Source organism: Carica papaya, chromosome 3 (assembly GCF_054855325.1).
Source record: "Carica papaya isolate Zhongbai chromosome 3, ASM5485532v1, whole genome shotgun sequence".
NCBI lineage: Eukaryota > Viridiplantae > Streptophyta > Magnoliopsida > Brassicales > Caricaceae > Carica > Carica papaya.
In genome coordinates, this window is record NC_142311.1 from 8,401,998 (window position 1) to 8,425,534 (window position 23,537).

Here is a 23,537-nt window from a genome sequence, read left to right on the forward strand (position 1 = left end):
TACTTCAAGAAATAGATATAAACTAAGAGAATATTTTAAATTATTCGCAATAAATAAAATTATGCATTTGATTAAAAAAGTAAATAATTATTATTTTTTTGCTAAAAATTAGTGAAAATAAATGTTAATTAAAAATATTTTATAATTTATCTTATTATATATAAGTACATATTAAAAAGTTTAATAAATAAAAATAGTATTTTTATATAATCAAACAAAAAAGAAATTTAAAGCATTTAAAAATTACTCATAAAGTAATAATTCTAGCCATCCCTTTCTTTTAAAAAACTTCAAAAAATATTAGTGTCAATTTGACTTGCATTTTTCTTCATCTCTGTATCCGTCCATAAATACAGAGGATCACCATCTGCCAAAGACGAAAGTGAGAAGACCTCGATCAGCTACAAGAGAAAGAAGAAGTGGAAGAAATGGAGTGTCCACCAAAGAAATGGAATTTTGTAGGGAACCAAGAGGTGCACGAAGCAGCATCAAAGACTCTGAGAGGAGTGGTGACGAAACTCATGGGGAGTGTGAATCCTGACGATCCAAGGACCATCCTACCCCTTGCCCACGGCGACCCCGCCGTCTTCCCCGTCTTCAGAACTAGCCTTGATGCTGAAAACGCCATTGTCGATGCTCTGAGAACCGGTGAATACAACTGCTATTCACCTGGCGATGGGGTTGAAGAAGCAAGAAGGTAACCGATACATATATATATACACACACACACACACACACATATATCATTATCTCATCTATATCCTGTTGTTAATTAATTTGCGATTGCAGAGCTCTTGCAAAGTACCTGAATCGTGACCTGACAAACAAGTTAACAGGAGATGACATATTCTTCGCGGTTGGATGTAACCAAGCGATTGAGATAATACTAACAGTGCTTCAACGTCCGGGTGCGAACATTTTGCTGCCCCGACCCGGTTTCCCTCACTACGAGGCTCGTGCTGTTTTTAGCCAATATGAAGCGAGGCACTTTGATCTTCTTCCAGAAAAGGACTGGGAGATTGATCTGGAAGGTATTGAAGCTCTTGCTGATGAGAACACTGTTGCCCTGGTTATAATAAACCCTAACAATCCCTGTGGAAATGTCTACACTTATGAACATTTGAAGAAGGTGGGTTTGTTTATTGACAATGGATTTTAAAAACAGATTATTTACTTTTTGTGTTGTTGGTGGGAATTAATTAAGAGTTGTGAGTGAAATTTTTAGGTTGCGGAGACTGCAAGAAGGCTTGGGGTAATGGTGATTTCTGATGAGGTTTATGATCATTGTATATATGGGTGTAGCCCATTTGTTCCAATGGGGAAGTTCTCATCCATTGTTCCTGTTCTTACTCTTGGAGCTCTGTCAAAGGGATGGTATGTTCCTGGCTGGCGCCTTGGTTGGATGGCAATGAATGATCCTTATGGCGTCTTTAAAAGAACTGGGGTTACTTCTCTTCCCTTGATTATCTCGTCGTTAAGTATAACTTAATTACACTTTGTTAACTTAATCGCATATCTGGTTCATTATCAGGTTGTTGATTCCATCAGAAGCTGTCAGTACATCACTCCAGATGCTGTAACTTTCCTTCAGGTTTGTGCAACTGGAATTGAACATTAGTGAAATAGCTTTCGTGGTTGAATCTTTCAAGAACTCGGTGGGATTTTAAATTCAATCTTGAAGCAGATAGATATATATTTTTCCCTGCTTAAGATCTTTAAGGCATCAGTGTTGATATGGCTTATGATGTATCAGGCGGCTCTTCCTGGAATACTTAATAATACCAAGGAGGAATTTTTTAAAGAGAAACTTCAACTCCTAAGAGAGAATCTAGACTTTGCCCTTGACAAAATCAGGGACATGCCTGCCTTAACTTGTGTCAAGAAACCAGAGTCCTGTACATATTTACTGGTAAGGCTTACATAATATATCATTTGCGACTGAGAGAAACAAGCTAATTAACTGTTATTACATGGGAAATCACAGTTAAAAATGAATCTATCAATGCTGGAAGACATTGAAGATGACCATGATTTCTGTGTTAAGCTGGCCAAAGAGGAAGCAGTCATTGTCCTCCCAGGTACTTTCAATAATAACATTTTTCCAGTCCCACAAGAAACATAATGAATCTTTCCTTGTGTATAAATTGTTTGATCCGCTACTAAGTTGTGTACTGGAATGAAAAATTGGTGCAGGAGACGCTCTGGGTTTGAAGAATTGGCTTCGAATATCGCTTGGCGTTGATCGTTCAGTTCTTGAAGATGGGCTGGAGAGGTTAAAGGCATATTATGACAGGCATGCTGCTGCCCGTAGGCATTAGATTCATACAGAAAGGAGTGATGACGGGCGTTAGATCTGTTTCTGCAGTTGAATGAAATTTCTCCCTTGTTTTTTTTTTTTTTGGGTTCTGAGGGTTTTTTCCCTTTACTAAAAACACATATAAAGGGGGGAGTTGATCCGCACATTCTGGTCAGATTAGATGCTTGGGATTTGTCTTCCCACTTCTTGTAATAACATCCCAAGAAGAAATAATACTCGTGTCCTTTGAAATGAATTACAATTTGTCTACGATTAAAGTTCCTACTAATATTATCTTAATTTTTAATTTATTATAAATTTAAATAATTTTCATTTTAAAATTAATATCTATATAGACGGTGACATAATAAATTTAAATAATTTATTAATATGAATTATAACAAAAAAAAAAAAAGCCGTAATTGTAGGAAATCACTTTTCACATCCCTGTAGTGTTGTGGGTGGAACTATAAATTTAATAAATAAAAGTCAATTAATTTTTATTTAATAGATGAAAAATTAATTCTCTTTTTTCTAATTTAATAATTATAAAATAAGCAAGTCTATTCTTCAGCATAAATGGTGCTTCTTGTATAAATATGATTTCATGGTCAGCATTCTAAATCTACATACCATTACCCCAAGTCCAATCTTATAATATTATAGCATATAAATAACCTTTTAATTTTTAGTTGATTATAAAATATGTATTAAATTTTTTAATTACAAAAATAAAATTTAATTTTTAAATAATTACAAAAATAAAAATTACGTGATAAATGTAACACAATCACCTAACTAAAGTTTTTCGAGAGAAAAATAAAAATATATTTATTTTTAGCTGACTACATAGTGTAAAATTATATACTACATAACTTTTTTTTTTTCTTTTTAAATAATATATTATACAAACTCTTATCGCATATTTAAACGTCATTCATGACGTATTTATTTCATAAAAATATATTATATATGTCAAACTAATGCCAAAGTTTATCGGGTGGCAATTCCTCATTTTTTTAAAAAAATGTTTTTTCAGTTTAGATAATTTTTATATGTAAAAGATTAATCTGTTAATAGATATATAATAGTTATCTATTTTAATATAATTCTATTTTTTTTTACATGTAATAATAAACTATTAATATATAATTTATATATATATATATTATATAAATTATTTTTTAAAATATTATAACGAACATTAAAAATTTAATATGTAAATATTATATAAAAAATTGAGAGGCCACAGAGGTGTATATATATATATATATATATATATTCATTCATTCCCATTTATGGAAAAACCGAATTTAGCCCATAAGGAAGCCCACAAACCTTTGTTCAAGAAATGGGCCCTCCACTAAGGAAAGTGACAAACGGCACAAAAACACGCGACTCTTCTTTACCGTTAAGTCCCATTACCCCACTGACGCCCGCCGTCAAAAATTCAAATTCTAAAAGAGTCTCCAACGGCTCTTAATCCATTCTTCATTTTCCTCAAGAACTAAAAACCCTCGCATCACAAGACCTTCAATCAAACCTCACAATTTCTTTTTTTCCCCCTTCAGATTTCAGAAGCATATGTACCCTTTTTCAACATCCCTAGAATCCTCTCAAATCTTTGTAATTTCTTGCGCAGTTAAGACATTCCCTGATCTTCGCTCTCAGTCCAGCCTCCAAGCCACTCACTTTGAGACCATAAATGGATTCAACCCCACCACCTGCTCACCGATCAAACCCCAACTCTCAAACCAAATCAGCCTCACGCCTCGCGAGAATTACTTACTCAGTTATTGCTCCCAACAAAGAATTCCCAAATCTCTCTCTCGACCTTGTATCTTCATCTCCCAAGAACACCCCATCACCCTCAGCTTCTTCTCTTCCTCTTCAAGAACTCCTCCTTCTGTCTCCTTCTCCCTTACGAAAATCAAGGACCCGCCTCGCGGATAGGCTTGACATGGCTGCAGATGAGGCTGTGGATCATGCTGGGTCGGCACGCAGGAGGTGCAAAAACAGGGGAACCCAAATGGCTCTTATGGGTTGTGCCTCGCCGAGGAATAATAGGAGGTCGAGGAGAAGATCTGAGCTGGAGGTGAGGGAAGACAGAGAATTGGGTGTTGCGGAAGAGATTAGAAAGGTAAGGAAGAGGCGACAAAGTGTACGGTCTAAGAAAGAAAAGCTCAGTTTAGTCGTTTCAGTACCTTCTTCAAGCTCATCCCCAAGTATGTATCAGCCGTCTTCTGCTTCTTTTGCTGTTCTTCTTTTCCTTTTTCATAGTAAGTGTACTGAGCTATTCTGTTTGGTTAATTTAGAAGTTGATGATGCTAATCGAGGTAATCTAGATGAGATCGGGGAACTGATTTATGATTTGGTTATGTGGAGAGATGTAGCCAAGTCAAGCCTCTGGTTTGGTTTTGGCTGTTTATCTTTCTTGTCTTCTTGCTTCACCAGAGGGCTTAACTTTAGGTGGGTATCTCCTCATTTCTTCATCTCTTCATTGTCAACCCCTTGAGTTGTGTTTAGTGCAACTGAAACTCTATTATTTTGTAAGCATATTTTCGGTGGTCTCCCAACTTGGACTTCTGTTTCTGGGTGCATCATTCTTTTCCAACTCTTTCTGCCAAAGGTAAACACTCTTAGTTTCTAGCCAAGTTTTACCAAGCTTTGTTTTTGAATATAGCATTTGATGATTTACAGAAAAAGTGAGGAAAAGAGGAGTGAGTTTAAGCTGAGAGAAGATGATATATTGAGAATGGCTAGGCCAATACTTCCAGCAACAAATCTTGCTATCTCAAAGACAAGAGATCTCTTCTCAGGAGAACCATCTACGACCCTCAAAGTAATTTACTACCAGACTTACATATTTAAAAATCCATGTCTTGAATTTTGCTTTAATGGGTTCTTGGTTTCAGGTAATTCCATTTCTTCTTCTAGGAGCTGAGTATGGCCACCTTATTACACTTTGGAGATTGTGCGCATTTGGTACGATCAGTATCTATCCCTACACTACATAGTCAAATCAAAGTCGTTCATTATTTATCTTACTTCTTGACACAACATCTTGATCATTGTTGTTGTGGGATTGGGCAGGGTTTTTCCTAAGTTTCACTATCCCAAAGCTGTACTCATGCTACTCAAGTGTAGTAAACCAAAAAGGTAAATGGAAATTTCCATAATTCTTGAAGTGGTGCGGGCTGGTTTGTGTTTATATACCCATGGTTTATTCGAGTGAGTGTTGTGGGTGCAGTTGAGAGCATGAAAAAAAGGATAATGGAAACATGGGGAGGATGCTCTCACAAGAAGATTGTAGCTGCATCAGCAGTCACTGCTTTTTGGAATCTGTCCAGTGTGAAAACCCGCATTTTGACAGGTATGAACACAATCCATTTCAAACAATTGAAACAAATAATGTGGATTTTATGGAACTGAACTCAATTGTTGCAACCCACATAGAATCTTTTTCAACAAGGATCACAGAAGTTCAGATTGTTGGGCTTTTTATGGAAGATGCTGAAAAACGTTGTTTGGTGTTTGCAGCATTCATCTGTATCGTAGTAATCCGTTACAGCAGGCAGCATCTAGTGCCAAAATCAGGGGAAGAAGAAGGGGAAGGAGGAGGGGAAAAAGAGCAGGAGCAGAAACCAGAGGAACAACATGCAGTGGTTGTGGCAGAAGCAGAGGGATCCCAGTGAAGTATTTCTATTTCTAACAACAATAAACTCGTTACCTCTACATAGATAAAGGCATATTGTTCAATGCCAACAAAATTAACTAACTGTAATATCAATGTAGGTGTGATGAATTAGTGTATAACAACTTTTTTTTTTTCATTAAAAAAAAAAAAAAAACCTTTTTTTAGTGCTTTTTAGGGTTTCTTATTTATCTCACATGGTTGGTTCTAAAGTAATTTGAGACGAAATTATTATATTATTAGTATAAGAATATTATATATATATATATTATTGTATAGCATATAATTACAGTATGCAATATTTTTATAGGACATTTCATCAGTGCTAATATGCTCGTATTTGTTTTTATCCTGCGTTATTTTTTTTCCTCCATCACCACCAAATGCAATTTGGTATAAATATACTTAGAAATGTTTTTTCTTCACTTCGGTCGAACAAAATAATTAATAAGTAATAACAAATAAAATAAAATTCCGATTATTTTTATATAATTTTGTTTTTATATGTTGTAGTTTGTAAAATGTAAAGAGTTAATTAACAATAAAAATATATTAAAGATTTTTAACCTAATTAAACACCAAACTCGGAACAATTATTTCAAAATTAAAGAAATTATATCCCGTTTTATTCGACTTTCCACTATAGCCTCCTAAATTATCAAAAGCAACCAAAGCATTTAAAAAAAAAAAAAAATGTTTTAATTGTTTTTCAAAAGAAAATAGAAATTAAAAGATATACATCTAAAATAATAAGAGTATCCAATGAAATGCCACCACGTGTACAGGTACAAAGTCCATGCAGACTACCTCACCAAAGCCCAGATCCGTAATCCTACCCTGCAAAAAACCCTAACCCCTCTTTATAACGAGTTCCACTACTACACGTCTACTGCTGCACCGTCCGCTTCCCTCTACTAACCGAAGTAAAATCTAGGTTTGAGGGGCTGTGAAGTGGGGATTGAATCATGGCGACAACGGCAGCAACGGGAATGGGAACAGCGAAGAGGAAGCCCGTGTTCGTGAAGGTCGATCAGCTAAAGCCAGGGACTAGTGGCCACACATTGACCGTCAAGGTCGTTGACTCCAATCCTATTAAGCCCGCCATCCGCAAGGGCCGGTCCGTGGCGTCTCTGACTCAGCCTCTTCGCCCCTCTCGAATTGCTGAGTGCCTCGTTGGCGACGAGACTGGCTCTATCCTTTTCACCGCTCGCAATGACCAAGGTATATATATGTGTGTGTGTATATACCGTCTATATGTGCGCATATAATCGTTAATATGGTGCATTTTACACGCGTTCTCAGGCTTGTCTGCCTTTTTATTTTGATCTTGCAACATTGATATTTGAGATGTATGTTGATGTTCGTTGCTAGGTAACTCTATGCGATTTTTAAGTTGGACATGATTTCTTTATTTGCGTTGCGTGCTGAAATGCTCTTGTATAAAGACATAATTGGTCGATTTATTTACTTACAAATGCACTATGAAGTATGGAGTAACGGATTTTTTTCTTCATATAGAACGAAGTTCAAAATTTTTGGTTTCGGGTTTTGAATATTGTTATTGAGATAGTTATATCTTTTTTGTGCTGCTCATATTCACCGTTCAGTTTTTGGTTCAAGAGAAAATGTGAGAAAGGGAAAATCCTATTCAACTTTCTGGTTGGTGGTTGGGTTGGGTGGTGAGGGAGGGGCCTGGATTCGACATTTATTCCATTTAATTGTGAACACCTAATTTTCTGGTCTATCATTTTCCGGGCTATCATTTTCTGGTCTTGCACATTTTGCTATGTAGAAAATGTGGGTGGGAGGAAATTTAAAATCATCTGTCACAATGAGGCACAGACAAGCATTGATGGCAAAAATACATGAAATTCAATTAATCCAGGTTCCTGTTGGACTTTGTAGCTGATGCAAAATGTTATATCTTGGGGTTGTACCCATTTTCTAGAATAAACTATTTTTCGTTTCCTTCCCTTTTTTTTCCACGCCTCTCTCTAATTCAGATCAGATTCTATGAAAGACTAAGTTGTCAAAAAGATGAAACTTTAGATTTGTTCTTTTGCATATCATTTCTGTTTCACTGTTGTATGATTTTTGAGCTGTTCTGGAAGTTTCAGGAATTAACTCTTTTCATTGCTCATTTTTTTTTATCTGAGTTTGTGCTTTTCTTTTTCTAAATGTGCATCACCATTAACCATTTATTATATTCATTTAATAGTAAATACATATTTTTCATATTTCTGGGTTGGTTGGACGTGCTTCTTCTTTTGGCATTTTGTCCAGGCACTTTATGTGTTTGTTGAATGTGTTCCTGTCTCAAACTCCCTTGTAGTCATCCGCATTAATTTCTTAGAGGTTGTATTTGCATGTTTTTGAAGTGATCACAATACAAGGGCCTTATTTGGCCAGTGTGTGAGTGCAATAGATGATCGTCATCATTGATAATATTATGTACTAAAAGTAAGCTTATTGGAATGCAGTTGATATTATGAAGTCTGGCGCAACAATTATTTTGCGAAATGCTAAGATTGACATGTTCAAGGGGACAATGAGGTTAACAGTTGATAAATGGGGGCGCATTGAAGTGGCAGAGCCTGCGTCTTTCACTGTTAGAAAGGAAAACAATCTTTCATTAGTTGAATATGAATTAGTCAATGTTGCGGATCAGTGATTTGTATTGCACTCCTGGACGTGAAATATTTTTTTATCACCAGAGGGCTTGGTTTTGAATGTTGAAACATGAACTGTAAACCAAATGCCATTTAATGATTCGTATACAGATTGCAGCTAATGTCCTGTCGGTAGTTTTACTTTCTAATTGAACCTATTCCTTTACTCTGCCTTTACGAGCAGAAGAGTAGTAGAAAATGGAATCGGATGTTCTGAATTTTCGGAGAAATGACAGAACCCACTCTGAACGCTTTTTGGAACTTAAATTGGAGAAAAGTGTGCCGAAAAATCTCATCTAGTAGATATCAACTAATGGAAAAGCAGAGTTGGATAACAGAGAAACTAACTCAGGATTTTATTTAAAATTTTGGATGTTTCTGAGATTTTCTTAAATGAGATCTTGATTAATGGTTAGAAAGACTAATCTGTGTTAAGGAACGGATTATTTCATCTTAGAGTAATATCACCAGTTCATCAACAGCAAGCAATAAGCAGGTAAGAAATGGGACCTTAAAGTTGCACCAAAAGAATAATCAAAGCCACTGGAAGTTCCTCACGTATATCCAAATGGAAGTATCTAACTACCCAGAGCTCCAAACAGGTGAGCATACAGAGACAAGCTTCAAACTCCAATCATTTTCAACTTTCATGGGATTCACATAGCTCCACTAATACGAAAAATTAATCATGAGTTATTTAGTAGGGGTTTGAATTTTTTTCTCAGAACTAAAAAGTGATCATTTTTACGCCTTGATCCAAGCTTCCATTGATATTGAGTCCAAAATGAAGTTCTCTAGTGCCTTTTCTTTGAGAAAATTTTGTGTTTTGCGCTATTTAACTTAGGATCCCAACATCTTAACTAATTTTTTGTTGTTTATTAATAGCATTATAATATTCTTAATAAAAAACTTGAGTTCAAGAATTATTTAAACACTGATGATTTACATTATTATGATAGTGTAATTTCTTATTACCTGATTTAGTTTTTATGACATCTTTTGTTATCATACTTTAAATTGTACTAGGTATATCTTATATCCTATATGAGTTCAAGTATATTACTAATATTCTAGATATATAACAATTAATATTATCCAAATTAAAAAAAAAATAATCATAATATTAAAAATTTTATTTATTAGAGTAGTGGTTTTGCTTTTATGACATATTTTATTATCACGTTTAATACTATATTAGACATCTTGCAGATTTGATATGAGTTCATGTATGCAATTAGTTTGTAAATATATCGCAACTTATATTATCCGCATTGAAAAATTTAATAATATCAATACATTTAAAATTTTCAACGATAAAAATTTTCATTAAATATTGAATAGGTATTTAGTTATTTTTACATTCCTAATAGTCGAGCAAGTGATCTCTTTGTTAAAAATAACTTGTTCAGATCAGCATATAAATGATTTTATATTTTATATATTTCAAAGCATAAGTTGCTAGTAGAAAAATACTTTAAAGCAAGAATATGAAAGAGCAGACGTATGTAAAAGAATCTAAACAGTTCCCTTCACTTGGTGTAATCTATTTAATTTAGTGACTATTGAATTTTGGAGTTAACGTGGAAGAGTCCTTGTGAGAGAAGGGTCAGTAGCAGAGGAACCTTAAGCATTTGCTCGTAATATAAAGATTTTCGCAACTAATGGAAGTCGAATGCGCTCTTATTGTCACCAAATTACAAGGGTCTTTCCCATATGGATATCACTGTGATGTTTTATCTTAAAGCCATGTGCTTTTAGTTTGGTAGTTAACTGTCCATCATGTTATATTATACGTTGTTAAGGGCAAAAAACCCTTCGCATGAGGATTGAATTTCTTTGAATCATAGTTTAATAGAGTGTTTTAAAAGTCACAATTAACTACAATTGATTAAAAATTAACCAAAGGCATCTAATAGCTATTACCATATGCAAATCCAACATTTCGATACGGTAGTACCTCTGAAAAGTTCATTTAACTTGAAAATTTTTTTCATTAACAAAAGAAAGGAGAATTGATTCAACACCTCAACATGAACCATAAGCTTCATGACTTAAATCCATCATTGGCGCAACCTAAAAACAGTAATTTAGTTGGGCGTTTAAGACTTGGAAGGCTTATACATGTGGGCAACCAAAACCACTTGATGTCTCAAGCATCTCATTTCGCCTGTACCCTTACCTAAGCAATGTGTTATCAGTAAAATAGAGAAGATCGGTGTCGAATCCACAGCTAAATTCTTCCCAAACACTGCATCACCATACCTTGATAACATCATCGGTCTACAGTTCATGAATAAAATATGGATTTAGGGCATTGCATTATATAGGTCAACTACTCGAAAACTAGCAGCAATCAACTTTCATCGCTAAATTGAATGCCACAATACAGAAACTCTACACCAAGTTCAGGGCAAAAACAATGAGGAGGAAGAAAATGGAAAAGCAAAACAACATTGCCCATCTCCAGGAATTGCCAACATTTAGTTGATACTACAGCCCTAAACAAGCAAAAGATAAAGGTCAGAACTAAGAAATCTGTCTACCTTAAAGGCTAAACAGTCAATTATAATGAAGCATATTTATGGAATTCACCTCTTCTACCATCTGCTTGTGAAATTAGAAAAGAAACAATAATACAAGGCAATTCTGTATTAGATGGTGATACTATTATTACTTGCTAAGGTAAAACTGTCGTGTCTCAAATTCATAACCAAAATGGATATATATATGCATACACATAATAAGTTTCTTTCGATAAAAGTACATATGCATAGTTTATCAGAGATATCCACAACATAACAAACTTTTGCCGTTTGCTGCTGCGCTTCTAACTTGAGAAAATTAAGTCTAAAACAAAGTTCACCTTAATTTGACGATATCATGGTTGGCAAGAAGTAGTAGCTAACATCACATGGTCTTTATTAGAGCAAAATTGTCAAATATTTTTACACATGTCCTCATGACCTAAAGACAAAAGCAAAAGATACAAAAATGAAAAGAAATAGATAGGGGGAAAAGTTTTCTGGATGAAAACACTGAGAAGACATCTCAGTTGACAGATTTTGTTTTATCAGGCATCATTTTCTTTTGAATGTAAGAAACATTTGAACAAGACTTCTCTTGAATCCATGGGCCAGCCATCAGACATCATCATTGCAAGCTGAGTATATATAAAATATTAGCAAGAAGCTTTATGATCTTCTTAACATTATTGTATAAAATGAGAAAACAAGGGCATTCAATGTCAACATTTTTCTGATTTACAATAGTTTTGCACCTAGTGCCTGGGAGCTAAAAATAAGCATTATCAGACAAAACACAAAACCCTCAAGGCTCAAGCAAAATGAAGCATGCTAATTCAACTATGTTTCAATGCTACTTGTCCTCCTTGGAGCTCATACAAAACTTCTAGTTAATCAGCTGTCACTTCTAAGAATGCAGAATTTTGAACTTAAACTGGCTTAGCTCCTCTGAACATTCATCACACATCATCATTGCAAGCTGAATGAACAAGGGTGGGTCATCAGTACATTCTTTCATCATTAAATGGATTGATGTTACAAGAGCGTGACATCAATAAGTAATCAGAAAATATCATACTCCATTGGAAAAACAAGAAAACTTGGGGAAAATCCTAGAGATTCACTTACGAATTGTAATTTGGCAAGAAAGATTCATAGTCACGCTATGGCCCAAATAAAGCATACAAATTCTTTTTCAAACTTATAAATCCAAAAGAACATGCACCAAAGGAAGAGATTCATACTTCAAAAAAGACTTCCCAGAATTTTATACCAAAAATGAAGATTTTCAGCATTCTGAATCTGAATCTAGTAGTTAAAACTTTCAGTTCTAATGAAGAAAAATGCTGGATACTCTAAAATGAATACCATATCATTACATACATAAAAAGAATTCTTTCCAACTAATACAAGAATAATGGTTCATAAATTTATCATTTTATCCTCTCAAAGAGCTCCCAAGGAATCCATCACTCAAAATTCTTCATTTACATAAAGTTCTAACCAGTTCTTTGAAATAAAAAACTACTGCCTAGTCTATTGATGGTGGCATTTCCTAGTAGCTTAAGAACTATGGAAAAAGAAACAAATCTGAATCATTCCATCTTTGCTCCTTGATCTTCATCTAGTCTTCTTCTGGCCTACAACATAGCAAAAAGGAGTATACACTTCTTTTATCAAAATAATTTAGGAATAAGGGAATGGAAGATTAAATTTATTTCCAAGATGGAAAGTTACAGATATAGACAAATGAGGCATTAATAGATGCCATCAATCTCTGACATGGCCCACCATTTCCATTAGTTATTAGAGGGAAAAGGTGACTTAGGGGTTTGCATGAGGAAATGGGCATTGTTATGCTATCTAATTTGATTAAAACCTAGATATCCTATGGTTTGTGCTAACAACAATTACTATGCATATGATATGTACAGTTTTAAGCTAGTAGTTCTCAATACATATCCAATAGTTTTAAGTCAACATCCAGCAAACACCAACTTACCAGAAAATTAAAGCACATCAAGGGCCCTACAAACGTTGTTAGATACCTAATTCAACAAAAACCCACTGGTTAGGGAACCCTAAAAGCATACTACCATTTTAACAAACAAAAGGGTAACAACCACACACGATGAGATGCATCTCCTGCCAAACCATACTGCCAATCACATTTACTGACCCAACAACAAAACAAGTATTTGATACAGAACAACCATAGAAGTCGGATGCAACTTCTGAATACTGCCAACCACATTATAGGCCAATAACAAAACAAGTATCATTCTATTGGCACTCAATCCGAAACAGCAGTCCCTTGAATGAGCAGAAAACGCCACCAACACAATGTAAGCAAAAACTTTCTAATTCCAACAAATAACAGCACATGTTTAATAATAACATTACCACGAACACAGTGCAGATATGAGATGTAAAAGTAATGTAGTCAGAATCAAATCAAGATCACATTTTTCGTCAATTGATCCAAACATAGAAGCAACTGAAATTATAAATACCAAAGGAGCAGACGGATGGAATAATACCTTCAGGGAGCCATCCATAACTGCGGCGAGTGATGGAAAGCATGGAAGTCATCAATGCTGAAGAAGTTGCAGTGTGATACGGCAGCATGGATTCCACGCAGAAGCTCATTTCAACTGGACACCTGTATTAGTTCAAGTAATTAAATACTAATGCTTAAAACTGATACATCATATGCACACACAAAAATAGATTGTTAAAACTCTGTTTAGCCAAGTCAGGTAAGAGCGAAACCAATATATAAAAAAACAAGAGAAAACACAAACCTAAGATTACATTATGCTATACATATAAATGTATATGGTATTTCATTCTAAGAGCGGGGGGTGAGATTGTCGGCTTGATACTAACCTGGAATAGCACGAGGAAGGGCTTTTGGCGGGAGCGCGAAAGGGAGAGCGAGCAGGTTTTGCTTGGGAAGCCACACGAGCCGCGGCGCTGCGAGCCGATGTCGAACGGAAAATGGATCTGGCGGCTGCAAAGGAGGCCATTGCTTGCTGTAGAGAAGGAAAGTTTACTATTTGGCGAAATGGAAGAGGGTTTTGAGCTTCATGTAATCTTCCTCGGTCTAAAGCCCTATGCTCAAAGCATGCTGTTTGGAAATGGAGATAGTGCTGCTCCTCTCTGAGTCTCTTTCTCTTTTTTACGGGAAAAAGGTTACATATATTTGAAATTTCTCTGTAAAATAAGTTGTCAAACATATATATTATTTTTAAATTTATTATTATTTTTTAAATAATTATGATATTTAAAATATTAAAATTTTAGTGTACAAATAGTTATTAATTTTGACCTTTTTAAATAATTTATAATTTTCAATTTTTAAATTTCCATTGTTTTCAATATAAAATTATCAAATAAAACAAATACTCCATATCCCAAAATTAGTAAATTCCCCCCCTCGAATTACTGGAAAGTATAGAATAGAATACTATTCTCAGCCAGAATTTGATCCTCCTAAGCTCGCAGCCAAACACAGCGAATTTATCCAAGACCCGATTTCCCTCTTCAGTTTTCCTTTCTACTATCCCTCACAGCATTCCCTGTACTCTCTCTCCCTCGTCCCGCGATTTCTGCGAATATAGTAGCTAGGTTTCCAAGAGCTGAACCTTTTTTATTTTCTTTATCTAGTTCCTTGTTAATTCGGTCTCAAACCTTGTTATGTTGTTCTTTTCTTTTTTCTCAAAGCAGAAACACAGATCGTCGTTTTCATTTTTCCTCTCATCTTCTACTGTAATAACTGTGTTGCTTCTTATTTTTCCCTTTCACTCCATTTTCTCGTTTCTCCTGAATAAGCCTTTACTTTGAGGCACTCAAATCTAGTTAAAATTGTGTTTCATATACTTCTGTTGCAGACAAAATAAGCTGTGAAATCAACTACTAATATGGCTTCTCTCTTCAAGGTATATCAACACCCAGTTCGTTTTCTTTTCCCTTTAAAGGCTGATTTTTTGGGTGTTTTTGGAGAAATGAAAACACAGCCCTCTGGTGAATAGGCATTTTAGTTTAATTGAACTGTTTATAAATTGAATGATTTGGCTCAAGAAGATATGTTACCTTATGGCTATTTGGTTAAAAAAAGGTGAATTAAGTTGGGTTTTGGAGTCGAAGGCCGGGAGGAATATAGCAGTATGCATCTTATGAATCTAGAACTCACGTCTCACGAAACCAAGAACAATATATTAGACGCATACTGCAATTATGCGAATCTTGCTGATAATTGTCTGTTGTTTTATCTTTCATCAGAATTTTGGAGTTTTCAATTTGTAGTTTACTTTAGGTTTCAAGATTTAGAATGATGATTTGTAATGTTACAAGAAGATTTTCTCCTGCTTTTTGGGCCATCTTTGCAGGTTAATACATCTGAACTAAGAAAATTATATTCTTTTAAAAAAAGTGAATATATTGTATATTGCATACTTCTTTGTTCGTGTGAATTGTTTGTTTGCTCACTTAACTGTATGAAAAACTACTTTCCTTATGAAGCAATTAATTTCTTGTGTTAGGATCAATCAAAACTTTCAGCATATCGTGACAGAAGATTTCCTGGAACACAAGAAGAATTTGAACAAGCGCTCCAGAACTCAACAACAATTTATATCGGGAACATGTCCTTTTATACAACTGAAGAACAGGTTTATGAGCTTTTCTCCCGAGCTGGAGAAATTAAGAAGATAATTATGGGCTTGGATAAGAATACAAAAACACCTTGTGGCTTTTGTTTTGTATTGTGAGTGTCAATTCTTCCCTACAATCATTAGATTCAAAATGGGGCTAAAGAATATGAAGAATTTTTAATGCCTGAGGTTATTTCATTCAATCATTCTCGCTTTAGATATGATGCTAGTCTCTAATGCTTACGAACTCATTCTTCTGGTGCCTTGATCTGCCACAATGTGGACTTCTTATTGGCACATTTTCCCATCTTTGGAGGTCTTGGGTAATTTTTGTGTTACCGATCTGTTTATAACCATGTTTCAATCAGGTTCTACTCTAGAGAAGATACTGAGGATGCAGTAAAATATATAAGTGGGACGATTCTTGACGATCGCCCTATCCGTGTGGACTTTGATTGGGGTTTTGTTGATGGTAGGCAATGGGGCCGTGGCAAAAGTGGTGGACAGGTAAGTTGCTTTACTTGTCAACTACTGCTTAAGGTCCATCCTTTCATATGCTTTAATTTTTTTTTCTTTTTTCTGTTTGTACAGGTGCGGGATGAATATCGTACTGATTATGATCCTGATATCCTTCAGCATTTTTACTTTAATAGCCATGATTTATTCTCATACAATATCTGTATTGTGTGTATGTATTATTCTGCTTTTATTTGCCGACTCCCCTCTTGTTACCAGAGATTACAGGATGAGGAGGAAATATGAATGGTTCTTGATATGATATTTTAAAAAACATATTTGCCAAGTATTTGCATTCTAGTACATCAGCTCCCATGTTCCTGTTTTAGATTCTCTAAAGGGTGTTTAGAATTGCTAGGAGAAATGTTCTTAAGGCTATAATTGCTCTTAAGTTAAGTACATGCTTATCTAAAAAATAAGTTAGTTATGTGTTTGAATAAAATGCTTATGATAAAAATGTATTTATTATATTTTTATGAAATAAATAAATATATAGGGTAAAGAAGTGTTTGAATATGTTAAGAAAATAAGCATCTAAGGCATCTCTTGAGGAGAAAAGCACTAAAAGCAAAAACAAAAAAATAAAACAAGCCCAGAGAGTGGTGGGTTTTTTTGGGTTTAAGATTAATAATTAGTACTTAACAAGCATCTTACTTACTATCAGAAACTTTGGACATCTAGCTTCGACATAGTGGGGAGTAGGGAACAGAGAGAAGAAGAAGAGAGAACAAGGAAGATAGAGTTTGAATTTGAATATATTCGATTTTTAGTTCTCTTCATTTTGTTTACAAACCTATTTATATTTCTATTGGTTTCCTGCTCATACAGAACGTTGGCCTACCCTCTACTACTAGCTGTTTCTAGTATTGGTCCCACCAACCAATTGGCATCTTGCCTCTATAGTAAACCTCAATGGTTTGCTTACAATACCCTCCTCTCCCCCCACCCCCCTTGAGCAGCAACCTTGTCTGCAATGTTGAGATTGAGAAATTGTTTGTAGAAGAAGTCTGCATCTTCCTAAGTACACTCACCAGTGTTAACACCCTTTCACTGCATGAGTACTTTATCGACTTCCCTTCCATCTTTGAAAAGCTTACGCCACTATTGCACCATTTCTGGCTACACAGTTGTAAACCCTTCTCCATACATTACTGTAAATTCTTGAAGTGCACTTGTTTACCATTTATATATTTCTTAAGCTGAGAAAACATGGGACACAGGGAGCATCCTGGAAGATGAGGGTAGCTTGAGTTTGTAAGCTACCTCTTCAACCTTGTTAATGACCTCAAAGGTCCAGAGGAGCGAGGAGAAAACTTAGAAGTTCCGGGCCAAAGACCCTTGTCTGTGAGGTTGAAGCTTCAATAGGACCAAGTCATGAACTTGAAAGGTCCTGTCACATCGGTGCTTGTCCTCATACTGCTTGATACATTGCTGTGCTTGCAGTAACAATTGGTGAAGTTCACTCTTCAATTTAGCCCATCTGCAGATATAATCTTATGCCTCCGGGAAAGGAGAATGGAAGTCATCTGCTTCTTGGAAGTGTGGAGGGGGAAATTCATAGAGAGTTTGAAAAGGAGACATTTTAAGGCTAGTGTGGAAGGTGGTGTTGTACCTCCACTTTGCTAAACCCAACCATTTCGCCCACTGCTTAGGGCGATGATGAGTCATACAATGAAGATACATCTCCACACATTGATAAAGACGTTCTGTTTGTCCATTTTTCTGCGGGTGATAGCCAAAATTATAGTGAAACTTAGTACTTGTCAATCGCATCATCTCCTTCCAAAAAATGCTTGTGAAAATCTTGTATTTATCCAAGACTGACCTTAGGAATGTCATGGAGCTGGTGAACCATGTCCATGTACAACTTCAATACTCAGTGAGTCGTGAAGAGGTTACAAAGTGCAATGAAGTGGTTGTACTTTGTGAAACGATCTACCACTTGGCGAAGCTCACTCTTCAGTTGAGCCCGTCTGCAGATATAATCTTATGCCTTTGGGAAAGGAGGATGGAAGTCATCCATTTCTTGAAGTGTGGATGGGGAAATTCAGCTTGAGAGGGAGACATTTTAAGGGTAGTGTAGAAGGTAGTGTCGTACCACCAATCTGCTAAAGCCAACCTTTTCACCATAGCTTAGGGCAATGATGACTCATACAATGGAGATACTTCTCCAAACATTGATAAAGACGTTCTGTTTGCCCATCTGTCTGTGGATGATAGGCAAAACTCTAGTGAAGCTCAATACCTGTCAATCGCATCATCTCCTTCCAAAAAATGCTTGTGAAAATCTTGTTTCTATCCAGGACTATGACCTTAGGAATGCCATGGATCCAGTGAACCATGTCCATGTACAGCTTGACTACTCCCTGAGCCGTGAAGAGGTGACAAAGTGCAATGAAGTGGTTGTAATTTGTGAAGCAGTTTACCACCACCAAAATAGTGTTTGTAGCCTCAGACTGGGTCATTTTTCGATGAAGTTTATAGATATGTGAATCCAGTACTGAGATGAAATAGCCAATGGTTGTAGCAAGCTAGGTGTAGGGACTCTCTCGATTTTGCACTTTTCACAAACCACACAGCCTTTGACCCATTGTGCCACTTGTTATTTAACCCCAGGCGAAAACAGATGTTGTTCGAGTCTTTTGTAAGTGGCAATTCCTGAAATGACCTACCACATGCGTGTTGTGAAATTGGTGTAAAATTTTCTCCTCAATGCTGTACCAGCTCCCACCATGATACGGCCCTTATTCTGTAAGACTTTGTTGTAGCTCTATGAGGGTTAACTCTCTGGGAATAGGATGAGCTTTTCTATAAGTCTAGACAAGAAAGAATCTTCTGCAACTGTTAAGCACTTCTTTTGGCCATGTGGGTGATGACACCGTGAGGATACCTTGTAGGTTGGCTTCCGGTTCCTCCTCAAATCCTTTGCATGAAAACAAATCTGCTACTCTGTTATGGGTCCCCTATTTGTATTATATTGTGTAGTTCATGCCTAGCAACTTGATTATGCTTTTTTTTGTGCCATGGTGATAACCCGCTGCTCAAGCAGGTACTTCAGACTTCTTTGATCTGTCTTAATGATCACTTTCGTTCCCTCCAAATAATGTCTCTACTTGGTTATGATGTACAACACTGCCATCAATTTCTTTTCATAAATAGATCTAGCTTGACTGTGAGGGCACAACACTTTGCTGATGAAAACAACAGACCTATTTCATGCATAAAGATAGCTCCTATACTTTTTCACTAGCATCAGCTCAATAGTGAAAGTTACTGAAAAATCAGGGAGCAGAGACGAGTCTACTTACCATGGAATTGTTGAGCTGTTGGAAAGCTGTCTCTGCCTCAACAGTTCAATGGAAGGATCTTTTCTTTAGCATATCCATGAGCCGCTTAGCAATGAGGTCGTAATCTTTGACAAATTCCTATAGTAGCCTGTGACCTCCAGAAATCCTGTCAATGGCTTCACTGATTTTGGTAGTGGCTAGTTCAACATGGCTTCTATCTTTTGAGGGTCTATCTTGAGTCAATTGCCGGAGATAATATGACCCAAATACTCTGTCCTTAGTTGCAGGAACGAGCCTGTAGTGCCCTTGGCTTTTAGTTGGTGCTTTCTCATCAAGGTTGGTACTATTTCCAACTGCTTCAGGTGTTCTTTTTCATTCCCACTGGATACCAGCATGCCATTAGAAAAAAAATCAGAGATAATCCTTGAATACATGGCTCATGAGGGCTTGAAAGGTGGTGTGTGTATTTGTGAATCCAAAAGGCATCACCTTATATTCAAAATACCTGCGGTATGTTCGGAAGACACTTTTGTACACATCCTCCTCCCGCACCCTTATTTGATGGTAATCAGCATAAAGATCAATTTTAGAGAACACTATAGCCTCACATAACTCATCTAGCAAATCATCAATGATAGGGATAGGAAGCTTATATTTCCCACCCTCACTTCTAACTGTTTCTGGTGTTGGCCCCACCAGCCATTTCATGCCTCTTGCACCTATTGTAAACCTTCAATGGTTTGCTTACAACATTACCAAACAGGTAGATACTTTAAGCTGCATATAACCATCTAAGAAAAGCCCAAACACCCTCTCATAATTTTTATTCATAATGTACTTAAAGTCAGATTGTGTTAAAGGTATCTCTTTGATTTGAGGTAAATGGGTGTTAGTTCGAAAAAAATGATTTGAGGTAAATGGGTGGCCAGTTAAAGGAGTGGCTATGCTTCCTTAGACCGCATGATAATACATGTTGACGTTGGTGTCATTGCAAATCATTTATGTACTTCAGGTTAAAAAGGAGCTGTTAGGAATAGTATGTTACATTGTTTGACAAAGATTTAGTTTTCCATTATGAAGGTCTTCCGTTGCATCTGTTTTCTTTTTCTTTTCAGCCTGTGACCTTAGTTTTAGTGTAGTACTATGACAGTCAACCTGCTTTAATACTTTAATTTCACTGTGTGAGGTGAAGAATGTATGATTTTTATGATCATTGGGCCTTTTCCTTGCACAAATTTAATTCTAATGACTGTAGAGACCCTTGATATTGGTGGTTCTTTAACATGGCCAATTTTTCTCTATTTCCAGTTAGCTCCCTCTGCTTTCTTATTGGTGAAACTTATCTGATGGTCCCTTGTCTTATGGTATTTTTGTTGGTTTTCTTTGGTAGTTTATGTGATAGATATTTACTAGGTGCAGTACAGATGTTTTGCAAGTGGCATTTTTGTGGTTACTTCTGTGCTTCTTTTCTTTTTTCTTTTAGTGTGCAGCTTTGTTTGGACTGTTCCCTGTAACTGGAAATTGTGTTGCTTGGACACTGTACCTGTGATTCACATTATAACACTTGAGCCCTAGTTTGCTTGTCTTCTCTAGAAGTTGTTGTGTTGATACAACTTATGGATATTATTACATTCTTCAAAATTGATGTGCTTTACTGCCAGATAAAAATATTTCTCGTCATTGATGGTAGGTTTACGGAATTCCATTGGCTGTTTGCTTCTGTCTTCATAGTGTTAAGTGCCTCATCACTATATTTGTGTTTGTAACTTGAGTTGGGTCATTCAAGTTTGCAAGCATTTGATCTCATATATTAGTTAAGGCTGTTTGTCTTGAACTTACTGGAAGGGGAAAGGAACTATCCTTTTTGTATTTGAATAGGTTTCATCAGATGATAGTTCCTTATTATTGAATAGTGACTGATCTATGCCTCTATTGCTTTGCATTGCTGCCTGGAAGACTATATGAGTGTATCTTCAGTGTCCTTAACGTCTAATACGCAGAGGAGGTTATGGAAAATTAGTTCAGAGAGAATTGGAAGCCCAAAGGCAGCTTGTAGATTATGGTGCTGGGTCATTGGGCTCTTTTCCGCCTGTACTGCCTCCACAATGTAAGTTTGTGAGACTCTCAGATAATTTTAAGTTATTAGAAACTTTAGACTATTAAGTGAGATTTGGAGTTACATAAATGTTTGCTTTCGTCTTTTATTTTAGTACTTATAGTTGTAAGAATGTCTATCTAAAGGTTAGTGACAATTAACAATAGAAAATAGAAGGATCATAACTTGAGAATGATGGGGAAGGTGTTTATACAAATTTAAAAAGTTTTTACTATGAAGGAGGTATTGGCAAGTGTTTGAAAAGAAGATGGTGGATGGTAAGGTTCAAAGCTTTATGAGGAAAATCTGATCTGTCTAAGTTATTGCAACATTGACAAAGTAAAGGCTGATGGGAACACCTCTTTTATTGTATGCATAGATGATTGATTCTTTGGATGACATCTTCAGTTTTCAGGAAGAAGTAATGGTTTGTTAATGCAGATGGTAGGCATGGCGGAAGTCACGGTCATGGAGGTTCTCATCATCGTCATGGCAGAGGTATTTCCCTTTGATAGATTTACTGGTGCCCAAAAATATTAGTTGCTTATGTTCGATTGCATGTTCATAGTCATAGAGAATGATTTCTTTTCTATTTGAATGAGCAGATTACCATCGAAAGCGATATCGGGATGATGATCACCATACACATGAGACTTCAAAGAGAAATTCAGATTATGATTCAAGGAGAAACTCTGATCCTGAGACTCGACCGGTAATGCACAAATTGTCTTTTCTTTATGCATATAAATGTAGATATATAATTCCAAGAATTTTTTACTTGATATAAGAGCTTTTGTTGTGAACCACTTTAATTTATAGAATTTTAGTTGTATTTTTTTAGCCAATATAAACTGGACTGTCTATTTTTTTGGCAGGATTAGTATCTAAATCATTTAAAATTAGCTATGGTGCTTAATTAAACATTTTAGACATGCTGTTTTAAGAGTAATTATGTGTTCATGCAGTGAATTTAGCACCATAGGGTAGATATTAATTAGCAAGATACTAATCCAATCATGAAATGGATGGTCTAGTTTAAACATCAAAATGAATAGTTATAATTTCCTCCTATCAGATCCTGAAATCGTTTCTTTTGGTGCTATCTTCATTTTTAATACTAAAGGAGAAGAATCCCCGTTTCCGGGAGAGTGGTGATTCTGATGATGAGGAGGAAGATGATAGGAAGAGACGACCCTAGTAGATTGGAATTGGCATTGGAAAAGCAGCAACGTTTTCTGCACCAATTTGCGTATTCCTGGATTTTCTTTTTAGAGAAAATCTTGTCGGAACTAAGCACTCTAGTTCTTCATGGGATGTTGTGAACCACAGATGATGTATCTTCCAAATCAAATGTGCTTGTCAACTTGTAGTCTAGTCCAATATATTTGAGTAAAAGTTTGATTCATTTGTTGGACTTGCACCATTTTGCGTGGCTGAACGAGCATTTTCTACTAGCTTCTCTTACTTCGCCATTCATTTCAATATTTGAGTTCAAAATGAGATGAAGAGATGGTCATATAGCAGCATTCCTAGGATAAATATCATATCTTTGAGAAAATGGGAAGAAAGGTATAGGCATTTAATTCAAGTTCTGACGAGGACAGATTATATTCTTACTTTCATTCAAAAAGTGGGTAATAATACGGTTGAAATTCTAATAAAACTAATCTAATTTAGAATGTACAGTTTTTTAAGTTTATTACTATCTAATATATCCATTTTATTATTTTATATATCTGTTCCTCTCTTATTTACACTAAAACACTAAAGAATAAATTTTCAAGTAAAACCTACAAATAAAGT

The 23,537-nt window shown here is 35.6% G+C and overlaps 5 protein-coding genes across 15 annotated transcripts; 4 read left to right on the forward strand and 1 right to left on the reverse strand.

The window, feature by feature from the left end:
• The first annotated feature begins 308 nt into the window (after nucleotides 1–308).
• LOC110811991 (S-alkyl-thiohydroximate lyase SUR1) lies at nucleotides 309–2,552 on the forward strand. Its single transcript, XM_022038627.2, has 7 exons — nucleotides 309–697; nucleotides 790–1,129; nucleotides 1,226–1,444; nucleotides 1,532–1,591; nucleotides 1,754–1,909; nucleotides 1,985–2,078; nucleotides 2,194–2,552. Exons 1-7 carry the CDS (start codon nucleotides 429–431, stop codon nucleotides 2,316–2,318), a joined length of 1,263 nt encoding a protein of 420 aa, XP_021894319.2. The 5' UTR covers nucleotides 309–428; the 3' UTR covers nucleotides 2,319–2,552.
• A 1,213-nt stretch (nucleotides 2,553–3,765) lies between these two features.
• LOC110812001 (reticulon-like protein B17) lies at nucleotides 3,766–6,993 on the forward strand. 2 transcript variants are annotated; one of them, XM_022038638.2, is made up of 9 exons: nucleotides 3,766–4,521; nucleotides 4,612–4,765; nucleotides 4,851–4,925; nucleotides 4,997–5,138; nucleotides 5,212–5,281; nucleotides 5,390–5,455; nucleotides 5,547–5,669; nucleotides 5,837–5,987; nucleotides 6,776–6,993. In XM_022038638.2, the coding sequence occupies exons 1-9, from the start codon at nucleotides 4,002–4,004 to the stop codon at nucleotides 6,906–6,908; spliced, it is 1,434 nt and encodes a 477-aa protein (XP_021894330.2). In that variant the 5' UTR covers nucleotides 3,766–4,001; the 3' UTR covers nucleotides 6,909–6,993. The 2 variants fall into 2 exon arrangements, with proteins under 2 accessions (XP_021894330.2, XP_021894331.2); XM_022038639.2 differs by lacking the exon at nucleotides 6,776–6,993 and having other exon boundaries at nucleotides 3,767–4,521; nucleotides 5,837–6,229.
• LOC110812002 (Nucleic acid-binding, OB-fold-like protein) lies at nucleotides 6,830–8,781 on the forward strand. Its single transcript, XM_022038640.2, has 2 exons — nucleotides 6,830–7,211; nucleotides 8,471–8,781. The coding sequence occupies exons 1-2, from the start codon at nucleotides 6,956–6,958 to the stop codon at nucleotides 8,659–8,661; spliced, it is 447 nt and encodes a 148-aa protein (XP_021894332.1). The 5' UTR covers nucleotides 6,830–6,955; the 3' UTR covers nucleotides 8,662–8,781.
• Nucleotides 8,782–10,610: 1,829 nt separating this feature from the next.
• NFD6 (nuclear fusion defective 6) lies at nucleotides 10,611–14,338 on the reverse strand. Of its 10 annotated transcripts, none has more exons than XM_022038662.2 (4): nucleotides 14,071–14,337; nucleotides 13,722–13,843; nucleotides 13,184–13,229; nucleotides 10,611–10,939 (listed from the first exon to the last, which is right to left on the reverse strand). In XM_022038662.2, exons 1-3 carry the CDS (start codon nucleotides 14,208–14,210, stop codon nucleotides 13,222–13,224), a joined length of 270 nt encoding a protein of 89 aa, XP_021894354.1. In that variant the 5' UTR covers nucleotides 14,211–14,337; the 3' UTR covers nucleotides 10,611–10,939; nucleotides 13,184–13,221. The 10 variants fall into 10 exon arrangements, with proteins under 10 accessions (XP_021894354.1, XP_021894351.1, XP_021894355.1 ...); XM_022038663.2 differs by lacking the exon at nucleotides 10,611–10,939 and adding an exon at nucleotides 10,941–11,157; XM_022038661.2 differs by lacking the exon at nucleotides 10,611–10,939 and adding an exon at nucleotides 11,555–11,819.
• A 357-nt stretch (nucleotides 14,339–14,695) lies between these two features.
• CBP20 (CAP-binding protein 20) lies at nucleotides 14,696–23,154 on the forward strand. The gene is made up of 8 exons (XM_022038563.2): nucleotides 14,696–15,122; nucleotides 15,726–15,949; nucleotides 16,205–16,343; nucleotides 16,428–16,461; nucleotides 21,636–21,746; nucleotides 22,176–22,232; nucleotides 22,340–22,446; nucleotides 22,858–23,154. Exons 1-8 carry the CDS (start codon nucleotides 15,105–15,107, stop codon nucleotides 22,930–22,932), a joined length of 765 nt encoding a protein of 254 aa, XP_021894255.1. The 5' UTR covers nucleotides 14,696–15,104; the 3' UTR covers nucleotides 22,933–23,154.
• The last annotated feature ends 383 nt before the right edge of the window (nucleotides 23,155–23,537 follow it).

Coding starts and splice junctions, on each gene's coding strand:
- LOC110811991 (XM_022038627.2), top strand. CDS start 429: ATGGAGTGTCCACCAAAGAAATGGAATTTTGTAGGGAACCAAGAGGTG. Junction 698..789: donor GGGGTTGAAGAAGCAAGAAG/GTAACCGATACA, acceptor TTGCGATTGCAG/AGCTCTTGCAAAGTACCTGA. Junction 2,079..2,193: donor AGCAGTCATTGTCCTCCCAG/GTACTTTCAATA, acceptor AAATTGGTGCAG/GAGACGCTCTGGGTTTGAAG.
- LOC110812001 (XM_022038638.2), top strand. CDS start 4,002: ATGGATTCAACCCCACCACCTGCTCACCGATCAAACCCCAACTCTCAA. Junction 4,926..4,996: donor TCCAACTCTTTCTGCCAAAG/GTAAACACTCTT, acceptor GATGATTTACAG/AAAAAGTGAGGAAAAGAGGA. Junction 5,988..6,775: donor GCAGAAGCAGAGGGATCCCA/GTGAAGTATTTC, acceptor CCACGTGTACAG/GTACAAAGTCCATGCAGACT.
- LOC110812002 (XM_022038640.2), top strand. CDS start 6,956: ATGGCGACAACGGCAGCAACGGGAATGGGAACAGCGAAGAGGAAGCCC. Junction 7,212..8,470: donor CACCGCTCGCAATGACCAAG/GTATATATATGT, acceptor ATTGGAATGCAG/TTGATATTATGAAGTCTGGC.
- NFD6 (XM_022038656.2), bottom strand. CDS start 14,210: ATGGCCTCCTTTGCAGCCGCCAGATCCATTTTCCGTTCGACATCGGCT. Junction 13,844..14,070: donor CCTTCCTCGTGCTATTCCAG/GTTAGTATCAAG, acceptor GAACTAATACAG/GTGTCCAGTTGAAATGAGCT. Junction 11,820..13,721: donor TTATGGATGGCTCCCTGAAG/GTATTATTCCAT, acceptor ATATATACTCAG/CTTGCAATGATGATGTCTGA.
- CBP20 (XM_022038563.2), top strand. Junction 16,344..16,427: donor GTGGCAAAAGTGGTGGACAG/GTAAGTTGCTTT, acceptor CTGTTTGTACAG/GTGCGGGATGAATATCGTAC. Junction 21,747..22,175: donor GCCTGTACTGCCTCCACAAT/GTAAGTTTGTGA, acceptor TTGTTAATGCAG/ATGGTAGGCATGGCGGAAGT.